Genomic DNA, 23,271 nt, shown 5'->3' with positions numbered 1-23,271 from the left:
GTTATGAGATACAACTGTTTTTAAAAGCTTGTTTTAATTTGTCATTATTTTTAAAGAGATTTTAAAGTAAATACCACACTTTTGACTGGTAAATTCATCATTGGAGTTGAGGAAAAATTAATGAATTAAGTATACATTTCCCAAATTGTATTTTAATTTTTTTGGAAACAGTTTCCCATCCCCCAAAAATGTCTTTGCTGTATAGCTTCTCTCCACTTTTTTGGCTGGTGTTAATGGCTCTCAATGCTGAATTCCCATACATATAAGCTAACACATGACTATGTATTCCTTATTATTTATCACTATAATTATTTGTTAGGTCTTTTTTGCTACATAGGATCTATCTTAACCATATTTGTATATTTTCACAAAATCCCATACATTAAAAGGCATTTCACCCCTTTTCTTCATTACATTCAATGTCTCTGTATTGTAGCCTCTTTTACATTTACCCACTGACAGGCCAATAGATTATTTGGTCTTCTAAGATCAAACCCAGAATTAAATACTTCCAATGTCAGAAACTATTTGCCCATTATAAATTTTCCTGAAATCTGTGAATTTTTGGTAATAATTTTGATAATATAAATTTAGCAAAACCAGTTAATACTATTTTTAAAAATTAATGTTTCACTATGCTTCTTAGAGTTAAAAGGAAAAATTAAATGCTTTGGTTAAATTATAAATTATTATCTTTCTTGGGTATTCATATTAAAACTTTTTAAGTAAACACTAACTTTTAAAATGTCTTATCTTGATGAATTAGCATATTAAAAGTGTTAATAGTGGGAGCTTAGGAATCAGACTGTGGTCTGGGTCCAAAAGCTAGCCGTAGCTGTCCAGCCTTGGACAAGTTTCCCAAAATCTCAGTCTCCTCATTTGTAAGTTGAGGTAGTTATAGTACATGCTTAATAGAGTTATGGGAATTAAAAAAATATATGTGTGTTAAGTATTCAGAACATGTCTGGCAAAAAGGAAATATTTTAAATGTTAGTTATTATACCACATGAAATGACCTTTTTACCTGTGTGTGGTGTGTATAATCAGCCTTTTCTAAAAGAAATTTAACTTAATAGTTTTTTGCAAATGGGAAAATTTTAATATTACAGATTTCAGTTTAAGTTGTAAATTGTCAAGCAAAATTTCACAGAATGAACTATTTCCAAAAATTTCTGTTCTTAAAAATGCCTTTTCCTGGTATAAAACAGAAGCTCTTGATGATTTAGGATTAAGTGCTTATGATATAATAGTTACAGTAGAGGTAATATACCATAATGGTTAATAGTATGATCTGCAGAGAGACTGGCTGAATTGTAATACTGGATCTGCGATTCTTCAGTTCTGTTACTATTGGTCAAATTACATAGACTATACTTAATATTTTCTTGTCTGTCAAATGAAGATAATACATACTTAAAGGGTTGTATAAGGATTAAAATTAATATTTTTAAAGCACTTATAACACTACCTAGTTATACAGTATTATGTATTAACTATTTTTTTTGTAATGAGAAACAATGCATTATGCTCATACTGTAGTATTTTATTTGTAAACATAAATCTCATGTTAAGATAACCTAAGTGAGGGAATTTTGGGAATTTTGTTAGAATCTAGGTTTTCTGAGTTTTGGTCTCTTGGACCTTGGTAAGTACAGAGAATTATGTCTTTTGTTTAGCCTGTGTATACTTTTTCTAAATGTTTCAGTATAAAATGATATAAATGTTTCTGTTTGTAAGAGAATTCAGCAAATATATACCATAAAAATATAATTTATCTATATGTAAAGAACTGTAAAAATATGCAAACACTTCCATGAATAAAGAAGAAAAATGGAACAATTTTTCTTAGTCTTCATCTTCATCTTGCCACTTACCACTAATTATGTTATAGAATTTTAAAAAGTGCATGTTGAACTAGTGAAGAAATTTGAATTTTCTCTCCCCTTTTTAAAGTAAAAAGTATTGTGATCAGTGGTCATGAGGGCATATTTCGAAACTTCTCTTAACTAAACTGTCTGCTTTTCTGGCTTAAAACTATTGACCCTGGAATTTCATCTACCTTCTAGTTGAGGGGAAATTGAGATGAGTTAACTTCTCATCTCTGTTGCACTAGAAACTGTTTATTGGCAAGATCTTTATCTGTTTTTTAATCTATATCCCTTACAGCACTTTAGTACAGTGTCTTACAGGTTGGAGAAACAGTAAATACTGAGTGAATAAGAGAATGATAGTCATAACATGCAAGTTTTCCAGGCACCAAATTTGCATATAGTAGATCCTCACCCCTTTTTGATATATAGGAGGCTCTTTTTAAAGAAAGGAGTTTGAAAAGTAGTCCTTTCCAGTGCATGAAAGTAACTGAACAACTAATACCAAAGAGAGGCTGTGTGAAGAAATTTCCTTTCATTTTGGTTATCATACTAGAATATTAACACTTCTTGCATAATTTATGCAATTTATCACATGTAACACTAACAGATATTTAGAGGAAATAGTCACATATTCTTGGTTTACAGTATATTGTCTCTGGGTAGAAATATCTGGATATATATTTTTCTTGTAGAAGTTTGGCATGTTATTGAGTATAATTAAAGTAAATTGCCTAATTACAAGCTATAGAAGAGTATCAACATGAAAAATGTAATGAAAGTAATAATTTTATGGATGATTTCACATCTACCTTTCGATGCCTCCTGAGTGTACATTGTTAAAGGCAGAATCTAATCTTGAAGTTGTGCCTCTTTAAATAGAACCTTGGTAAAAAAATGTTATAAAAATTAAACATTTTTATGCAAAAGAAAATAAGCTGAGCAAAATTAGGCCCTCATCTAAGTATTCCTAGTTTCTAAGAACTAATACACAAAAATTCTTAGCTGCCTTGAATTTTAGGACATTTAGGAGCCTTGTTTAAATTCCAAGCAAAGCAAAGTCCTTTAGCCTCCCCCAGGTTGTGCAATCCTATGGAGATAGGACTTAAAAATAAAACACAAGGCATTTTAGATTTTTTAAATATAGTATCTGTTTAATTTCTTCCTTTTTAAATGTGATCATTTGTTTTTGAATTTATAAGTTTGTTAGAACAATTCAGAAAGCAATCATTTGAGAAAAACACATTTATAAATAGCAATGCTATATTAACTAAAGAATAATGACCAAGTAATGTATTACTTCCCCTTTCTTCTCTTTGTCCAGAGGAGCCCTGTCCAATGAAAATACATTATGTGCTATATATGTAAAAGAGCTTAAAAGAAGCAAGCAAAATTCATTTTAATAGCCTATTTTATTTAATCGAATTTATCAAAAATTACCATTTCAGTATGTGACTACTATAAAATTATGAATTAGATATTTATTTTCTTTTTTCATGTAAGCCTTCTAACTCTGGTGTGTATTTTATACTTTCAACATATCCCAGAACAGGCACATCAAGTGCTCAGTAGTCTTACTAGGTAGGCCATTTTATTGGACAGTGCAGATCCAGAAGATGAGTGACCTTTGAGGAAATAATTTTGTCTCTTTTTTTCACTACTGATAATAAATGTTAATTTTTTTTCACTACTAATAAATGTTAAATTTTTCATGTTGAAAGTACTTGTCATGGAAACCCAGGTATTTCAAAAACCTTTACAAAAATAAAAATCCTGACTCTTATCCATTAACATTTTGGAGTCTATCATACCAGAGATTTCTTAGGTGACTAGCTAAATATACATTCTTTTTAACACAGATGGGATCATGTTATGTATAGTTCATGTTAAATATATAAATCAAGACATTAATATTTTAAGATTTATTTTCATGTGAGTGACTATACATTTACCATATCTTTTTTAATGGCTGTACAATAGCTTATTATATTGGCACACATAATTTAATTACTCTTATCAGTGATCATTTGTTTCCAATTTTTTAATTATAAACTATTCATAGAAAAGTCTTTATATGTGTATGTAAAGATTTGCGTAAAAGTTCATAGATATTGACTTGGCAAATTATGATTTCTCTTGTTATTACCCTTCAAAAGTGTTGTACCAATATCTATTCCCTACCAAGAGTGTATGAGAAATACTCCTTTCCCATGAATTTTTACCAATACTTTGAATGAGAAAGACAAAAAATATCAATAAATCTAGTAGGCAAATATATCTAGTTTATTTTGCTGGCCATTTATTTTACTTTCTTTGAATTAATTGAGTATTATCTAAGTCCCCCATAAAACTCCTCTCCTGCTTTTTTTGTTTGTCTCTTTCTGACTAATTTTAGGAAATATATACTTACATATTATGGATACTAACTCTTTGTCATATATATAACAGTGTTTTTCCAGTTTATCATTTGTCTTTAACCTATGTTTATGGTATCACCTGCTTTGTAAAGGCTTTTAAATTTGTCTTTTACAACTTTTGTGGGTCATGCTCAGAAATGCCTTCCTCACCTATAAAATATGGCCTTTTAAAAGCATTTCTAGTATTTTAATAGTTATATTTTATTATTTAAATCTTTGATTAATCTGGAATTAATTTTGAGGAGGGAGTGAAATAGGAATTCAGCTTTTTTTCCTAAATAGCTAGTTACTGTCTCAACACTTTTCATTAATCTATCTTCTCTCTGCTCATTTGAATTTCCTCTAAAGGAGTATTATCAATGCAAAGTAAAAACTTACTAGGTTTATGTGGGAATCTGTTAGTGGAGTTAGTAGTCAAATAAGAATAAATCTTGATTTGGTTGCATGCCTTTCACCTTCACAGACAAGTTGAATTTAAAATCATACTGCTTATATTTGAAATCAAACATAGCTTATATATAATGTTCAGTTAATTCCCATTTAACTTGGAATCCAAACTCACAGAAATGTTAAGAAAATAAATATTTGTATGTATTTTGTGCCATTCATTCCTTCAATATGTGACACTGTTGCAGGCATTGGGACTATAGCAGTGTGTTAACTAGATAAAGTTCTTGCGCTCATGGAGTTGGGGCTCTATTAAAGGAAATATATAAATGAGAAATAATATGTAAATAAAGATAATTTAGGATTATTTTAGGCAGATTGTTTAAGAGTTTTGAATGTACTAACAAAATGATGCGATTCGGTTGAGGTAAAGGTGAGATTTTCTGAGACTTGAAAGTTGGGAAAGAGCCATGTCCACAAAGTTAGGAGAGTAGTAATCACAATGCAGAGATTCTGAGGGGTAGAGGAAGGCATGGTGTATTTTTCTGTGTGTTCTGTATGTTTGTCTCACTTGCAAATTTTTCATTGAAATTTGTGGTCAGATTCTTTAGTCTCAAGTCCTCTTGTGGTCTCTAGTGACATTCTGTGTTCATAGCACTTGTCATACTACAATATAATTATCTGCCTATCTAATTCTCCCTCTAGACTGTGAGTACTGTGACTGTCTTTTATTTCTTATGTTCTCAGTAAAAAGCATACTGCATACTAAATAAATGTTAAATGAGGAACTATAAATATAATTAAGGCTAACCTGTTATCAGGTGCTTTGAATCCTGTTCTTTCCCACCATTTTTGGAATCTTGTTTTCTTGTTCTAGTATATGCAAACTCTTTCTCAACTGGATTCTTTTCATTTAATCAAAACTGAAACCGTTGCAACTTAAAATGCTTCCAAAACCCCCATCTTCTGTTTCCAACTATCACACTGTTTTTCTCTCCCTCACACGTATACTTTTCAGGATTTCACTTCTTTATTTCATTACTCATGCTCTTCAACCTATTTTATCTGATTTCAGCCTGATATTATCAGTGGCTTTCATGTTAAGTCCAATTGACATTTTTCAAATCTTAGCTCCTTTGGCTTCTAAGTTGCATTTGATACTTAATTATTTAATTCTTACATTTTCTTCCCTTGGCTTCCATGTCACTATACTCTCATAGTTTTCCTTCTACTTCTTTGTGGGTACCTTCTCAGTCTTATTTGCAGTTTCATCCTCATCTGGATGACCGTAGAATCTTGTAGTTCCTTAAGACTCCATTCTTGGAATAATACACATTAGTAATTAACTGATATTCAATTCTTTCATAGTTCATATCCTTGAGAATGATTCTCAGCATGGGAAAATGATATATAGATACAACATAGGAAAGATTAAATAAAAACTTTGTAGTCTTGATTTAAATTTGAAATTTCAATATGAACTCAGGATGTATTTCATATTAAAACCATTTTCCTCTAACTGTTTCTACTTATATGGCCTAGAAACAATGAGTGCCTAGATTGTCGCTTTCAGAAACATTTAGAAAAACAAAACAGAAAAGTGTAAAATGAAACCAGAGCCACGACTGTTAATCACTGTTAGTATTTCAAAAATATCCATCCATTGTTTTCTCTTTTCCCCACGCTTCCTTTTCCCCTCCCCCTCTACCCTCTCCACAATTTTCCACTTGTTGGATTGACACCTTTATCAGGTAATGTCCTTCTCTGTCTCTTACTACAATCTTTGTTTTAAAGTCTATTTTGCCTGATAAAATATAGCTATGTCAGCTTTCTTGTGGTTGCTGTTTGCATGGGATACTTTTCTCCATCCCTTCACTTTTTGTCTGTGTGTGACCTTGTATCTGAAGTGAGTCTGTTGTAGGCAGCATGTAAATGTGTCTTGTTTTTTTATCCATTCAGCCACTTTATATCTTTTGATTGGAGAATTTAGTATATTTACATTTAAATAAATATTAATAGGTATATACTTACTCTCATTCAAAGAATCACAGCTCCTTAGAGAAATTCAAAGCACATGTTTGGGGAGAAACTGTATAAGAATAGCTTGGCACATTATGTGTAACAGATAGAAGCTATCAAAGACTACTATAACTGTATCAAAAGGACTCAGTAGCCAGTTTGAATTGGCTTTTTCATTTGCCAGAGATGGGACAATTTGAACACCAGTAAAGATAGTAACTGCAGTTTATTGAAAACCATTAATGTTTGATCCCTGAGTTTATAAGTGACACTAAAGAAAAAACACTTAATTGATCCTTTTTAGAGAATTACAGTGCATGAACTGGTTATTTTGAAACTGGCAAGTAGTAGAAAAAAATAACATTTATTCATGCCTCTTGTATAATGGCTCTGTGGCTAAACAAATAGTAGAAGAGGAAACATGCTCTTCATAGAGATAGTTCAGCTATTAAATAAAGATTTGGCAACTCTAATTAGAGTTAATGGATTTAGGCATTGATCATTATTGTGTGCTAATTGCACAAAATGGGAAACAATAACAGTTTTTTCCTGATAGACACAGTACCATTTTTGAGGTGATTTTGCTCAAAATTTTTTGACCTAAATATGACCAAGGCTCCAGATCCAACTCACAATTTACAGAAAACACAGCGGAACATGTTGAATGTCACTACAGTGATGCAATCAATAAAATCTATACCCTGCAAATATCTAATATCAAAAACAATGCAGTTTCTTCAACAAATATATTGCCAAGGTAGAAGATGAAAAGGCTTTACCTCAGTTAACACAGTACCTATCTCTTCCTCTCATAGCTTCCGCATACCTCCTTTACAATCCTATATTGTTTTTTTTGTGTTTTTATTAAGGTATTATTGATATACACTCTTATGAAGGTTTCATATGAAAAACAATATGGTTACTACATTTACCCATATTATCAAGTCCACACCAATACCCCATTGCAGGCACTGTCCATCAGTGTAGTAAGATGCCACAGATTCACTATTTGCCTTCTCTGTGCTACACTGTCTTCCATGTGACCCCTCACACCATTTGTACTAAACATAATGCCCCTCAATCCGCTTCTCCGTCCCTCCCCACCCGCCCTCCCATACCCCTCCTCTTTGGTAACCGCCAGTCCCTTCTTGGAGTCTGTGACTCTGCTGCTGTTTTGTTCCTTCAGTTTTCCTTTGTTGTTACACTCCACAAATGAGGGAAATCATTTGGCCTGGCTTATTTCACTGAGCATATCATCCAGCTCCATCCATGTTGTTGCAAATGGTAGGATTTGTTTCTTTCTTACAGCTGAATAGTATTCCATTGTGTATAAGTACCACATCTTCTTTATCCATTCATCTACTGATGGACACTTAGGTTGCTTCCATTTCTTGGCCATTGTAAATAGTGCTGCAATAAACATAGGGGTGCACATGTGTTTTTGAATCTGAGAACTTGTATTCTTTGGGTAAATTCCAAGGAATGGGATTCCTGAGTCAAATGGTATTTCTATTTTGAGTTTTTTGAGGAACCTCTATATTGCTTTCCACAATAGTTGAACTAGCTTACATTCCCACCAGCAGTGTAGGAGGGTTCCCCTTTCTCCGCATCCTCGCCAGCAATTGTTGTTCTTAGTCTTTTTGATGCTGGCCATCCTTACTGGTGTGAGGTGATGCCTCATTGTGATTTTAATTTTCATTTCCCTGATGATTAGTGATGTGGAGCATCTTTTCATGTGTCTGTTGGCCATCTGAATTTCTTCTTTGGATAATTGTCTCTTCATATCCTCCACCCATTTTTTTAATCAGATTATTTGCTTTTTGGGTATTGAGGCTTGTGAGTTCTTTATATATTTTGGCTGTTAACCCCTTGTCGGATATGTCATTTACAAATATATTCTCCCATACTGTAGGATGCCTTTTTGTTCTGTTGATGGTGTCCTTTGCCGTACAGAAGCTCTTTAGTTTGGTGTAGTCCCATGTGTTCATTTTTGCTTATGTTTCCCTTGCTTGAGGAGATGCATTCAGGAAGAAGTTGCTCATGTTTATATTCAGGAGATGTTTGCCTGTGTTGTCTTCTAAGAGATTTAAGGTTTCAGACTAACATCAGGTCTTTCATCCATTTCGAGTTCACTTTTGTGTATGGGGTTAAACAATAATACAGTTTCATTCTCTCACATGTAGCTATCCAGTTTTGCCAACACCAGCTGTTGACGAAGATGTCATTTCCCCATTGTATGCCCATAGCTCCTTTATCATATATTAATTGGCTGTATATGATTGGGTTTATATCTGGGCAGTCTAGTCTGTTCCATTGGTCTATTGTTTTGTTCTTGTGCCAGTACCAAATTGTCTTAATTACTGTGGCTTTGTAGTAGAGCTTGAAGTTGGGGAGCGTAATCCCCCCAGCTTTATTCTTCCTTCTGCTTTGGCTCTTTGGGGTCTTTTGTGGTTCCACATGAATTTTAGAACTATTTCCTCTAGTTCATTGAAGAATGCTGTTGGTATTTTGATAGGAATTGCATCAAATTTGTAGATTGCTTTAGGCAGGATGACCATTTTAACAGTATTAATTGTTCCTATCCATGAGCATGGGATGTGTTTCCATTAATGGTATCTTCTTTAATTTCTATTATGAGTTTCTTCTGGTTTTCAAATTATAGGTCTTTCACTTCCTTGGTTAGGTTTATTCCTAGGTATTTTATTCTTTTTGATGCAGTTGTGAATAGAATTGTTTTTCTGATTTCTCTTTCTGCTAGTTCATTGTTAGTGTATAGGAAGGCAACAGATTTCTGTAAATTAATTTTGTATCCTGCAACTTTGCTGATTTCTAGATATTAGATCTAGTAGTTTTGGAGTGGATTCTTTAGGGATTTTTATGTACAATATCATGTCATCTTCCAACAGTGACAGTTTAACTTCTTCCTTACCAATCGGATGCCCTTTATTTCTTTGTGTTGTCCAATTGCTGTAGCGAGAACCTTCAGAACTATGTTGAATAAAAGTGGAGAGAGTGGGCATCTTTGTCTTGTTGCCTATCTTAAAGGAAATACTTTCAGCTTCTCGCTGTTAAGTATGATGTTGGCTGTGGGTTTGTCATATATGGCCTTTATTATGTTGAGGTACTTGCCCTCTGTACCCATTTTGTTGAGAGTTTCTATCATGAATGGCTTTTGAATTTTGTCAAATAATTTTTTGTCATCTATGGAGATGATCATGTGGTTTTTGTCCTTCTTTTTGTTGATACGGTGTATGATGTTGATGGATTTTCTAATATTGTACCATGCTTGCATCCCTGGAATAAATCCTACTTGATCATGGTGGATGATCTTTCTGATATATTTTTGAATTTGGTTTGCTAATATTTTGTTGAGTATTTTTGCATCTATGTTCATCAGGGATATTGTTCTGTAATTTTCTTTTTTTGGGGTGTCTTTCCTGGTTTTGATATTAGATTGATGCTGACCTCATAGAATGAGCTTGGAAGTGTTCCCTCTTCCTCTACTTTTTGGAATACTTTAAGGAGGATGATTATTAAGTCTTCACTAAATGTTTGATGAAATTCAGCAGTGAAGCCATCTGGTTCATGGATTTGTTCTTTGGTAGTTTTTTTATTACCAGTTCAATTTTGTTCCTGGCAATTGTTCTGTTCAGATTTTCTGTTTCTTCCTTGGAAGCTTGTATTTTTCCAGGAAGTTGTCCATTTCTTCTAGGTTTTCCAGCTTGTTAGCATATAGGTTTTCATAGCATTCTCTAATGATTCTTTGTATATCTGTGGGGTCCGTCGTGATTTTTCCTTTCTTATTTCTGATTCTGTTGATGTGTATAGACTCTGTTTTTTTCTTGATAAGTCTGGCTAGGGGTTTATCTATTTTGTTTATTTTCTTGAAGAACCGGCTCTTGCTTTCATCGTTCTTTCTATTGTTTTATTCTTCTTGATTTTATTTATTTCTCCTCTAATCTTTATTATGTCCCTCTTCCTACTGACTTTGGGCCTCATTTGTTTTCTTTTTCCAGTTTCATTATTTGTGAGTTTAGACTGTTCATATGGGATTGTTCTTTTTTCCTGAGGTAGGCCCGTATTGCAATATACTTCCCTCTTTGCACAGCCTTCACTGCATCCCACAGATTCTGCGGTGTTGAATTCTTGTTGTCATTTGCTTCGATATATTGCTTGATCTCTGTTTTTATTTGGTCATTGACCTATTGGTTATTTACGAGCATGTTGTGAAGCCTCCATGTGTGGGAGTTTTCATTTTCTTTGCATAATTAATTTCTAGTTTCATACCATTGTGCTCGGAGAAACTGATTTGTACAATTTCAATCTTTTTGAATTTACCTAGGCTCTTTTTGTGGCCTGGTATATGATCTATTCTTGAAAATATTCCATCTGCACTGAAGAAGAATGTATATTCTGCTGCTTTTGGGTGTAGAGTTCTGTAGATGTCTGTTAGGTCCTTCTATTCTAATGTGTTGTTCAGTGGCTCTGTCCCCTTACTTATTTTCTGTCTGGTTGATCTGTCCTTCGGAATGAGTGGAGTGTTGAAGTCCCCTAGAATGAATGCATTGCATTCTATTTCCCCTTTTAATTCTGTTAGTATTTGTTTCACATATGTAGCCTGTGTTGGGCACATAGATATTTGTAACAGTTATATCTTCTTGTTGGATTGACCCTTTTATCATTCTGTAATGTCCTTCCTTGTCTCTTGTGACTTTCTTTGTTTTGAAGTCTATTTTGTCTGATACAAGTACTACAACTCCTGCTTTTTTCTCCCCATTAGTTGCATGAAATATCTTTTTCCATCTCTTCACTTTTAGTCTGTGTATGTCTTTGGGTCTGAGGTGAGTATCCTGTAGGCAGCATATAGATGGGTCTTACTTTTTTATCCATTCTGTTACTCTGTGACTTTTGATTGGTGCATTCAGTCCATTTACATTTAGGGTGATTATCGATAGATATGTACTTACTGCCATCGCAGGCTTTAGATTCATGATTACCAAAAGTTCAAGGGTAGCTTCTTTACTATCTAAAAATCTAACTTATCTTACTTAATATGCTATTACAAACACAATCTAAAGATCCTTTTTTTCTCCTCCTTTTTCTTTCTCCTCCATTCTTCATATGTTAGGTATCATATTCTGTATTCTTTGTCTATCCCTTGACTGACTTTGGGGTTAGTTGATTTAATTTTGCATTTGTTTAGTAATTAACTGTTCTACTTTCTTTAGTGTGGTTTTATTACCTCTAGTGACAGCTATTAAACCTTAGGAACACTTCCATCTGTAGCAGTCCCTCCAAAATACAGTGTAGAGACCGGTTTGTGGGAGGTAAATTCTCTCAGCTTTTGCTTATCTGAAAATTGCTTAATCCCTCCTTCAAATTTAAATGAAAATCTTGCCAGATAAAGTATTCTTAGCCTTCTAATCCCCCTAATCACCAGAGCATCATGCAGTGTAGGTTTGTTCTCCCAGAGTAGATCTCCAGAGCTAGGTGTTCAGCAGTCCCAGGCCTCCACTCCCTTCCCTGCTCCATTTCTCTTCCTCACACCAGTGAGCTGGGGTGGGGGAGAGCTTTGGTCCTGCTGGGCCATGGCTTTGGTACGTTCCGTGAGGTCTATTCTTTTCTCCAGGTGTATGCAGTGTGGCATAGCTCTCTTTCCTGTTGCTCTTTCAGGATTTGTTGTATTAATTAATTATTTTCATATTACATGTGGTTTTAGGAGGAGGCCTCTGTCTCACCTCTCATGCCACCATCTTTAATCTCTGTCAGTCCTATATTATTTTGAGATGGTCTGTTCAGATGCATTTCTGTCCCATTAGACTGTATATTCTCTAGACCCGGGAGTAGCTTCCTAATCGTCTTTTATTACCCTGATGTGCTGCACAGTGTCAGACATTTGGTGCAAAGTCAGTAAAGATTTCAAGTACAGATTTATCTGATGACTTCAGTAGATAAGTCAGTCATAGTTATCTTTGATATTTAGTTTTTTTGATTGGGAAATTGACCAATTATAGCATTTCATAATATTTGCCTTTTGCTCTTTTAACTCTTTTGAATACAATTTACTCTTGTTCATTTAATTAGTAACTTTCAGATTGTATGCTTATTGTCATACACAGCCATCCTCTGTTCACTGTGGAGATTATTTTATTGCTTTTTCTAATTCTGAAGATCATATTTATCACTGTAAAAAATTCATAGAGAAATAGAATAGTATAAAATGAAACTAAAGCCATCACTATGAGCCATTGTTAGTATTTCGGAAATACACTTTTATCCATTGCTTTCTTTTCACTACACTCTTCCTCATCCCCTCCCCAACAACAGTTTTCTGTTTGTTGGATTGACACCTTTATCATCATGTAATTCCTTTGTCTCTTATTAAAGTCTTTGCTTTAAAGTCTGTTTTGTCTGATAAAGTATAGCTACCACAGCTTTCTTTTGGTTTCCATTTGTATGGGATACTTTTTTCCATCCCTTCACTTTTTTCTGTGTGTGAGCTTGTATCTGAAGTGAGTTGGTTGTAGGCAGCATGTAAGTGGGTCTTCATTTTTTTTCCATTCAGCCACTTTATATCTTTTGATTGGAGAATTTAGTCCATTTACATTTAATGCAAATATTAATAAGTATATGCTTATTGGCATTTTGTTAATTGTTTTCAGGCTGTTTTATAGTTTCTCTCTTCCTTTTTTGCTCCATTTGTGGTTTGTTGACTTTTAGTGGTATGCTTAGATTCCTTCCTTTTTCCCTTTTTTTTTGTATTTACTACTGGATTTTTGCTTTGTGGTTATAGTGAGGCTTACATATAACAACTTATTCTATAAAATTGTATTTTAAGTAGATAACAACTTAAATTTGATCACATTCTAATGCTCATTTTTGCTTCCTCCCATTTTTTATGTTGATGTCACATCTTTTATCTTTTGTATTCCTTAACTAATTATTGTAGTTATTTTTACTCCTTTTATCTTTTAACCTTCAAACTAGCTTTGTAAGTGATTAATTGATTACTTTTGCTATATATTTACCTTTACCAATGAGATTTATTCTTTCATATGTTTTCTTATTCCTATTTAGAGCCATTTCTTCTAAGCTTAAAGAAGTCCCTTTAACATGTATTATAAGGCTGATTTAAGGTGATGAACTCCTTTAGCTTTAGCTTGTCTGGAAAATTCTCTTTCAATTCTGAATGATAGCTTTGCTGGGTAGAGTATTCTTGGTTGGAATTTTTTTTTTCTTTCTGCACTTTGAATGTAGCATGCCATTCTCTTCTGGCCTGTAAAGTTTCTGTTGAAAAATATGTTGATAGTCTTATGGGAGTTGTCTTGTATATAACAAATTGTTTTTCTCTTGCTGCTCATAAGATTTTTCTCCTTGTTGTGAACTTTTGACTTTTTAATTATAATGTGTCTCTTTGCATTCATCTTCTTTAGAACTCTGGGCTTCCTGGATCTAGATGTCTGTTTCCTTCCCCAGGTTAGGGAAGTTTTTAACATTATTTCTTACCAATTTTCCATATAAAGTAATGCCATTATATATCCTGCTCTGGAATCTTCCTTTTTTCATCCAACAGGCTAGGTATCTTTTTCTGCATCAATAAATATTGCAGTACATTGTCATCTTTGGCACTTCATATTATTTCTTCTTATTACAATATGTTAATTTAACTAGTCCAGTACTGCTATATATTTCTTTAGAGTTATTTGTAATTATTCCATATTCTAAAAAATGTAGTGAATTTCTTTGAACACACCGATTTATACATGTGTGAAGTTCTCTCCTTAGACTAAAGGCGTGTTTGTTGAGTCAAAGAGTATGTTCATTTATAATATCACTATTGCCTTACAACCTTCCAGAAAATTTAGACCTATTTTCATTGCCCTAGCAGTTGATTAGCAGTTTTTATTATACTTGAATTCTTATTCATAAGCTCTCAGCACTAGTCTTCAGGTAAAGTAACTCTTATTCTTTTTTTTTTTTTTAGCCTTCTCTTTTGGTGTATTTTCTTAGATTATTTATCTTCTCTGTGATTATCTTTGGCAGTAGCAGGGACTATTAAAGTTGTTTAAACTATGAGATCATAAACTGGACATGAAGTCAAATAAATTCAGAGTAATAAGTGATTGTCTCATAGTTACTACCTAATACTGTTATACCTACCATGTCATCACACGTTTTTGAATAATAAGGTGGAATATTATACTTCTTAAACCCTTGATCATATTTAATACAAAAGCCTTATGTATAAATGTCATCCTATTTATATCTGCTTGGAGGAACTAAGATAATATTAGAACTGTCTTTTAAGATCTAAATAATGTTTTAGTTCATACTCATTTATTTCCCAGGAGCCTCTCAAATATATGTCTTAAAGTCTGACTGAACTATATTCTGATTTTAGCTTTGCCACTTACCTTGGTTGTATGTGAAAATCAGTTAACTATTCTAGGCCTCAATTCATTCTCAAAATTGGGTATATTTGATTGCTGTCTATTTGAATGATTGTTTTAAGGATCAAATAAAACATTGTGAAAATACGTGGCATAGTGGCTAGCAAATATTAATAATTCAGTGTTTTTTCATCTATTTATTTTGCAGCATGAGGTGCTATGTAGTATTTTCAGATATGTAGTCACTGTCATGTATCCTATTGCCTTCACAGAAATCTTCTCTACATATACCCTCAGAGTCTTAATTTTGCCAATCGTCAAGGTTCTGCCAGAAATATAACAGTAAAAGTCCAGTTTATGTATGGGGAGGATCCAAGCAATGCCATGCCGGTAGGAAATTTTTTTTACTTTTAGTTTTCTTTGTATATAGTTCAAATTGACATATTTTCTTTTGGTATCATTTTGTTGGCAGCTCTAAACTGAAATTAATGTGATCTTGTAAACGAAATTTCCAACTGCATTATTTCCTGTACAGATAGTAATGAGTTTACTTGAAATCTTATTTATTGAGGACTTTGTAAATGCTAGGCATTTCCAGAGATACAAAGATGAATAAGATTTGTAATCTGGAGGATATAAAACAAATAACATGAAATATTAAAATGTTGACTTACAGAAAGGTCAGCTCGGAACCATCTAGGATCCTCTAACAAAGCAGAGAAACCTTTACTCTTGGCATCTGTGATTCTGATTCTCTTCCTTTAGAATAAAAGTTCAGGTAAGGGAGGTGGAAAGTGATGGGTAATATATGAGGTTGTCGTATAGTTTGGAAATATTTCTCAGGTAATTCTAGTATGTGTGATTGTTACCATCTTTGTTCAGAAACTTTGGCATAGTTCTCAATCTTGGCTGCATATTAACACTCACCTGAGGAGCTTTTAACACTACAATGCCTAGACTGAAACTCATTGCAGTTAAATTATAGTCTCTGGGATGGGAACCAGGCAGGTATCAGTATTTTTAAATCACCCCAATGGATTACATTTTGCAGCTACTGATGAGAACCATGGTACATACTAATTATTATGTGATTGATATAGGGATTCAAAGTCATAGTTGTTCAGAGATAGGACAAATTGCCTTGCTGATGTAATAAGCAAGTATCACCTGGAGAAGATGTATCTGAACTAAAACCAACGGTGGTTAAAATGTTAATGTGAATGGGTCTAGACATTGGGGGAAGGAAATATTCAAGTTGGAGAATGTCCTTCAGTAAAGGTACAGTGGTAAATTGCCAGTGAACCAGAACAATGGAAAATAAGTCAGAAACAGTAGATTGAGGCCCGACTGGGGAAATTCTTGACTGCCCAAATTGTCATTTAGGATTTGTGGGACACTGACCAATGAGAGTAGATTTTTGGTTCAACTGAAGTCAGTAACATGAAGTAAGAGTACAGCTGTCACTGTAGATGTTCAGCTTCTGAGAACCCTAGTGGAATGAAAAAGAGGTAAGAATAGGTGCATTGTTAACAAGAGTTTTATTTTAGCCTTCTGTGTCAGTCATCAGAATCAAGTTCTGCTTTTCTGCTTACTAGGAAAGTTATGTATTTTCTTCTCCCCTATTGTGTCAGCCTTATCAGCATTTACAGCTCTTGACAGCAGGCCAAAATTATTCATCTTTGTATTCTTCTATGGCAGCTATTTCAGTTCCTGGCAAATAATACCTGCTAAATAAATATTTGTTGAATAAATATAGAGTTTATTTTTGAGGTTAGGCATTATCATTCTGTGCTTTTTGCTAGCTCTTCATTTCTCTGAAGGAAAAAGATATTGGTTTGCGAAAGTACATGTTTTGTTATTCTATACGTGAATTACCATATGAATTTAAGCTTATGACAAATGTGGTGTATGTAAAATAATCTGTTTTTATTGTTTGCTTAACAAACTCTTCCTTGTCTCAGCATATACATGGTCACCTCTACAGAGCCCCAGCTGCATCCACAATGGCAGTTAGACCACTCCCTCTTTGGTGCTACCATAGCATTTTCTCACTTCTTTTAGGGACCTTATCACTTTATGAGTAGATGTTTATTTCTTCATCTTGTTCACTAGACTGTGAGCTCCTTGAGGGCAGGGACCATATCTTACTTATATCTGTATCTTGATGCCTGTCATTATGCTTGACACATAATTGATGCTCAGTCCATGTCAGTGAATGATTAAAAATACATGTCAAATGGTCTAAAAAGGAACACTTTCCACTTTATATCATTCGTGTTATGAAAATAAATGAGTTACTATGTGGAAAATGATAGCTTCTCAGAGGGGGAATAAAAGGTACTGCATATTAATTATTAATCATATGAAAATGTAATGCTTTATGTTTGTTTATTTGAGTGCCTGGGTTGATAGAGTATAGAAATACAGACACATTATGTTTGCTTATTTTCTTATAAATAAGATATTCAAATGGGTCCTAAGATAGTTTTTTGATCATATAAGAATCAATATAATAAAATCATAGACTCTATAATTCTGGCACTGGAACAGTTTATAAAAGCATAGTAAGGTAATCTTAGCAAATTGATAAAATGTGACTTATTTAGGAGAGTCCTTTTTACATATTCTTAAAATAAAAGAACACACTTAAAATGTTGCCAAAAGAAACACAAATTCCTGTTAATATGTTGTTTTTATTTAGGGATGTGCCAATTAATCCCTTTATTTAAGGAAAAAACTGAGTTGTTCTACCAGTGATGTTGATGAAAGTGCAGTGACATGTACCTATTCATGCTTGTGTAGAGACGGCTGGCCAGATGCAAGAGTTTAATCTATGGCTAGATAACACTGCAAGCCCAACTATCTCATATAGAAATGAGTCATAGCTCTGCCCTTGACATCATTATGCCTTTATCTAATTAGCTGCCCTAGTTAATGACAGTATTGCTGTTAGAATTCAAGAGGCAAATTTATAAGACTGAATTATTTTACCTCTAAACTTTCTCTAGAAATAGTATTGTATTTTTTTTATGTGGTGGATTTTTTTTTTTATCACATATATGAGAATAGAAGAATGGAGCTTCTCCTCCATTGTAGAGTAGCTTGCAGGAAAATCTAGAAGCAAAGGATACATAGCTTGACCTAAACTAGAATTTTTTAATACCGTTTATAAATAAATTAGATTGGACTTTCAGAATGGCTGATGTTTTAGTGGAGAAGCCACCATTTTATATAGTAGATGTATGCCACCATTCTAGGACCATACTTCTTACATAAATCTGAAATAATATGCTACAGCCAGATGTTAAAGTGAACACCTCACCTTCTTTAAAAAAAAAAAGAAAGAAATGTACCATATTGCCCAATAGATATAAATATAATGGAATGAAAATTTTTGAATGTTTGAATGTCAGATGGGTCTATAGTTGAAATTTGCACTTAAGCAATTGAACTTACTAATGAACGTCATTAGGCACATTGTTCTTCACTGGGCTGATTTTGCCCATTGTTCTCAAATAGTTATTAAATCAGACAAATTTTTACATACTATGAAACATCCAGCATTTATTACAACAAAGTTTCAACATGCTGTTATTTGTTACAGGTAATCTTTGGTAAATCTAGCTGTTCAGAATTTTCAAAGGAAGCCTATACAGCCGTAGTATATCATAACAGGTACTGAATTCAAATATTTCTTTCAAAGTTACTCACTTCTCAGTGGCATTGTTAGCACTCACGTTAGTGTGTTTACCAAATGCTTTGCTGCACTAAATGTGCTGACATCAGTTATAATTTTCAACCTGTAGATACACATTCTCCATAGATATCACAGTATGACTTAATTCACAAAAAATCTTTTCTGTCAAATTCTCTGATCCTTTCACTTTTTTTATATTGGTACTGATTATCATTGTGGCCTCTGGTCCTTTGGTCTACCCTGTTATTTTCCCCTGATACTTTATAATTTTACTTAATTCTTTTCTAAGCTTGTTCCCATTGGTGAATTAAATTGGTCTGCATCAACATCCAAGAATCCTCTTGACTTAGTGCCTTACCATTTGGAGAAATTGTTAACTTTGGATGACATTTAGTTTCTGGGTATTAAAAAAATTATTGAGTGCTGTTGGAGAAAAAGTACAAAATTGTACCAATCAGGGCTATCACAAATTGTTACTGTTTTATCATATGATGGGACTACAGTAATTCATTTTGTTTTATTTTACTTTCTTTTGGCCCCTTCACTCTGATAATCTTTTTGCCATCAACTTTTTTACTCACTTTTGAATTTGGCAACAGCTATTTTAAGCCTTTCTTCCCCTTCCTCTAGCTCCTATTTCTTTGCTGTTTGTTTTACTCTTAGTGTTCCTACTTTATTGAGACCATCCAACTTAAGAACTGTCAACTTTATTCTTCACCTCAGATTATCTCTGTACTCACCTGCCTTTCCTTCTCTTTCAAAAGTAGTGAAGGCCCACACCCCGTGCAGTGTGAGTCCTTTCACCTCTGTGACTCAGTCTAAACCCAGTCTGTTCCAGGATGACTCCCATCAGCTGTCCCTTCTCCTGCATCCTCAATTTCCTCCTTCATTGGCCCCATCTCTTACTGTCAAGAGGAAACTTAAGTTTCCTGCATTTAAAAAACAAAACTTTTTTTCAGTGCTGTTGTGTAGCATGGTTTTTCCTTGGCCTCCTTAAAACTTTCTTCCTTCTCACCTTTATCTTACGGCCTTCTCTATGTATCCTTCTGTATCTTTCAACACTTTTTTTCTGTAGTAACCATTGTAATTTTTCCTTTTAAGTATGGGCATTCCACACAAAACACCAAGGTTTTGCCCTTAGCCTTCTTTTTTCTATAATATTCTCTCCCTAAATAATCTTATATGTATTTCTCTGAGTTATATTCAGTGAAACTGCTACTTTTATCTTTATGTATATTGTTCCCAACGATTGTTCCCAACTCTGTTTTTAGTCATAACCTTCTTTCTGAGGTACAGACATGTATTTTCAGTGGCCTAAGGTGCACATTCATGAGTCCCCTACTGCCTTCTCAATTTCCATATATTTATCTCTGACCTTCCAGACCCTGTCTCTCTTTGGCTTTTTAGTTTCATTAATGGCTCTACCATTTTCTCACTTACTGACTCAAAATTTAACATATCTTTGCCATCCTTCTTTTCTCTAATATCCCATGATCTTTTATATCTTGATGATTTTCTTTCTGCCTCATGTCAAACATATCTGTGCTTTCCTATTTCTGGGCCTTAGATCTTTTTTTTCTATTACAGTAATAATTCCCTCTGCTTATTGAACTCTTACTGATTATTTAAGGCCCATATCATTTATTTCATCCTAAATATACTTCCCTGATCTAAAATTTGAAGCAATTTGTTCAGTTCTGTTCTTGAAGCACTTAATCTTACATGCTTTATACCAGGAGTTGGCAAACTTTTTCTGCAAAGGGCCAAACAGTATATATTTTAGGTCTTGTGGGCCATAAGGTTGTTGTTGCAATTACTCAACCCTGTTGTAGTACAAAAGCAGCCATAGAGAGTAGGTGAAGTTGCAAAGGAATGGGTATGGCTGTATTCCTATAGGATTTTATTTATAGACTCTGAAATTTGAATTTCATATAATAATTCAGGCAAAATGTTATTTTTAAAACTTTTTTCAGCCACATAAAATATAAAAACCATTCTCAGTTTGTAGGCTATACAAAAATCAGGCAGTGGACTGGATTTGGCTTGTCGGCCATAGTTTGCCAACCCCTGCTTTATAGCATAGGTATTGATACATGTGTGTCTTTATATTTCTACTAAATTACATGTATTTTAGGGTAATTTTTTTATGTTCACCTTTAAAACCACCACAGAAGTAATACAATGCTTAGTGTGAAGGTGGGCACATAAAAATACCTGTTGATGAATAATTTGTAGTGTTTAATTTTCCATAAAAGCCACGTAATATGAGTTCAAGAAAGAAATGAACTAAAACATTTAACACCAGGAAATACTGATAAACAAGGTAGTAATTTCTAAAAGTATTTCAGTTTGTACCTAAGTCTTATTTTTGGTGCTTTCAGCATTAATAGAATTGAATTGGCAGTACCGTCTAACATTGCCAGTAAATTCAGCTTTCTCAGAGTTCAGTGCTGATTAGGGAGATCAGCAACAAGATTTATAGCATCTTTTATTCACCAAAGTCTTCAGCTTCTCAGATAGTTATAGCATTAGCTGTTTTCCTTGTGGGTATTAAAAGCCTCATTCCACGTAATGTTTCTGTGACCAAAACTACGTCTGTTAGCATTTTTGAGGCTATTTGAGATGGAAGGATATTTGACCTATTAGCATCAAAGATTTATTGTTAGAGGAAAAAACCTCTAATTGGGTCAAGCCTTCATTTTAAAGGTAGTTGGAGCCATATGGTTTGGATGCATTGTCATTGAGTATAACTGGGAGATACTAACTAAATATGGAATATTGGGATGCTAATGTTCTGCCCCTTTTAAGTTGATATCATAAATAGCAACCATGCTTTCCTGTAAAAATGTTTCTAGGGACCACTCTCAATAAGTATTGAATTGTAAATGCCATTGGCTTAATTAAGTTTATTTGTTGTATTCTTACTGTTCCTGGGAGCACTTCTAAACTGTCGAACAAATGCAGTTTGTGAGTGTTCCCTGATTTTTTTCTTCTTTTCCTTTTTTTCATTTTTGAGCTGTCAGTCAATTCACAAGTCCATGTTTTGGTAACTTTATTTATTTCTTTAGCATGGAATAATTGACATAAGACTATTCTGTAGAGAGCCCAACTTGATACCAAGTTTTCTAAAGATAACATTCTTTCGTTTTTATAAAATGGTAATACAAATTAATCTTAATGTGAAGCTGTGCTGTACTTCTATAATAGAAAAATGTTTTTCTGTGGTATGGCTTTTTCTTGTAAAAACTCATTTAATCTATGTAAAATGTATCAGAATTGGTTTATAAATATGGAAAGCTTTGCTCTGATATCCTCTTTTGTATGATTTTCAATCTAATGAAGATCCCAGCATCAAGGTGATGATTATTAATGAATTTTTAAATAGTAAGATTACTCAGCCTATTAATAAAAATGGGATGAGAAATTTCAGAAACAGTGACAGCTCCTTCATTTGGAAATATGAGTTAGTTACCTAGAGTTTTGTAATAAAAATATTTTGGACTAGAAGAAAAATTAAGTATGAATCCTCAAATTAACTAAAAAATTACTCAAGTGTGCAAATGCAGTAGTTACTTATTTTGAACAAATTACTGACTATTGATCTGTTTTCTTTTGTTTTGTTTGTGTAAAGGTCTCCTGATTTTCATGAAGAAATCAAGGTTAAACTCCCTGCTACTTTAACTGATCATCATCACTTGCTTTTTACTTTTTATCATGTTAGTTGTCAACAAAAACAAAATACTCCTCTTGAAACTCCTGTTGGATATACAGTAAGTATACTTTTGTTAAATCTTTAGCTCTTTAATCTTAAAAATAATTATACTATTTAAGAAATAATTGGTATTCATTATTATTTGAGTATTCCTCACTTGATTTCCCACATTTGTTAGGCAGAATCATCATAACAAGAAAATGCTCATTAATATAATTAACTAATTAACACCTATAAACACTTAGGTGTTAGATTGTTGGATGTTTACCCAATTGAACAGTATAAATATAATAGTTATAAGAGTTCTTCAGAAGAGAATGGTTTGAATGTAAAATGATTTTAAAAGACCTGTGGCAAATAAAGCCATTTCTGCTTTAATTAAAGGCAATTAAAACACTTGAGTCTATTTTGAAAATCATTATGATTGAATTGCAGAGGTTTATAAGGTAAAGGACATCATAATGCGATATCACGACTTTGTCAGAAAAATCACACCTCCGTCCAAAAAAGAAAAATCAACACTTGATTCATTTTTTTCTCTCTTGTAGTTTGTTACATGAATTTTGCTAACATAAGAAAATAAATTTATGTTCATACTTCTTAGTTTTCAAATTTATATCTAATTAACTCTTTATTCCCCTATTTACATTGACATTAATATCTCAGTTTAAAATCAATTCACTTTGTAGCCTTTTTCTATACCAACTTCCCTTTGGATAATAAGGACTTCCTATAGATTTAAATATTGCATAGGTAGTTAGTAATAATATTTTGAGGATCT

The 23,271-nt window shown here is 33.2% G+C and overlaps 1 protein-coding gene across 11 annotated transcripts in view; it reads left to right on the top strand.

Annotated features, from left to right (window-relative positions):
- Positions 1-23,271, top strand: part of DOCK7 (dedicator of cytokinesis 7) — a 241,399-nt gene that overhangs the window by 105,492 nt on the left and 112,636 nt on the right. For all 11 annotated transcript variants that reach the window (XM_073234059.1, XM_073234057.1, XM_073234056.1 and 8 more), the window contains exons 15-17: positions 15,354-15,471; positions 18,686-18,756; positions 22,410-22,548. In XM_073234059.1, the coding sequence (XP_073090160.1) occupies positions 15,354-15,471; positions 18,686-18,756; positions 22,410-22,548 (328 nt within the window). The remainder of the gene's footprint in view (positions 1-15,353; positions 15,472-18,685; positions 18,757-22,409; positions 22,549-23,271) is intronic.

The sequence above is a fragment of the Manis javanica genome, chromosome 4, assembly GCF_040802235.1.
Source record: "Manis javanica isolate MJ-LG chromosome 4, MJ_LKY, whole genome shotgun sequence".
NCBI classification, from domain to species: Eukaryota; Metazoa; Chordata; class Mammalia; order Pholidota; family Manidae; genus Manis; species Manis javanica.
This window is presented reverse-complemented; position numbering and strand designations above follow the sequence as displayed.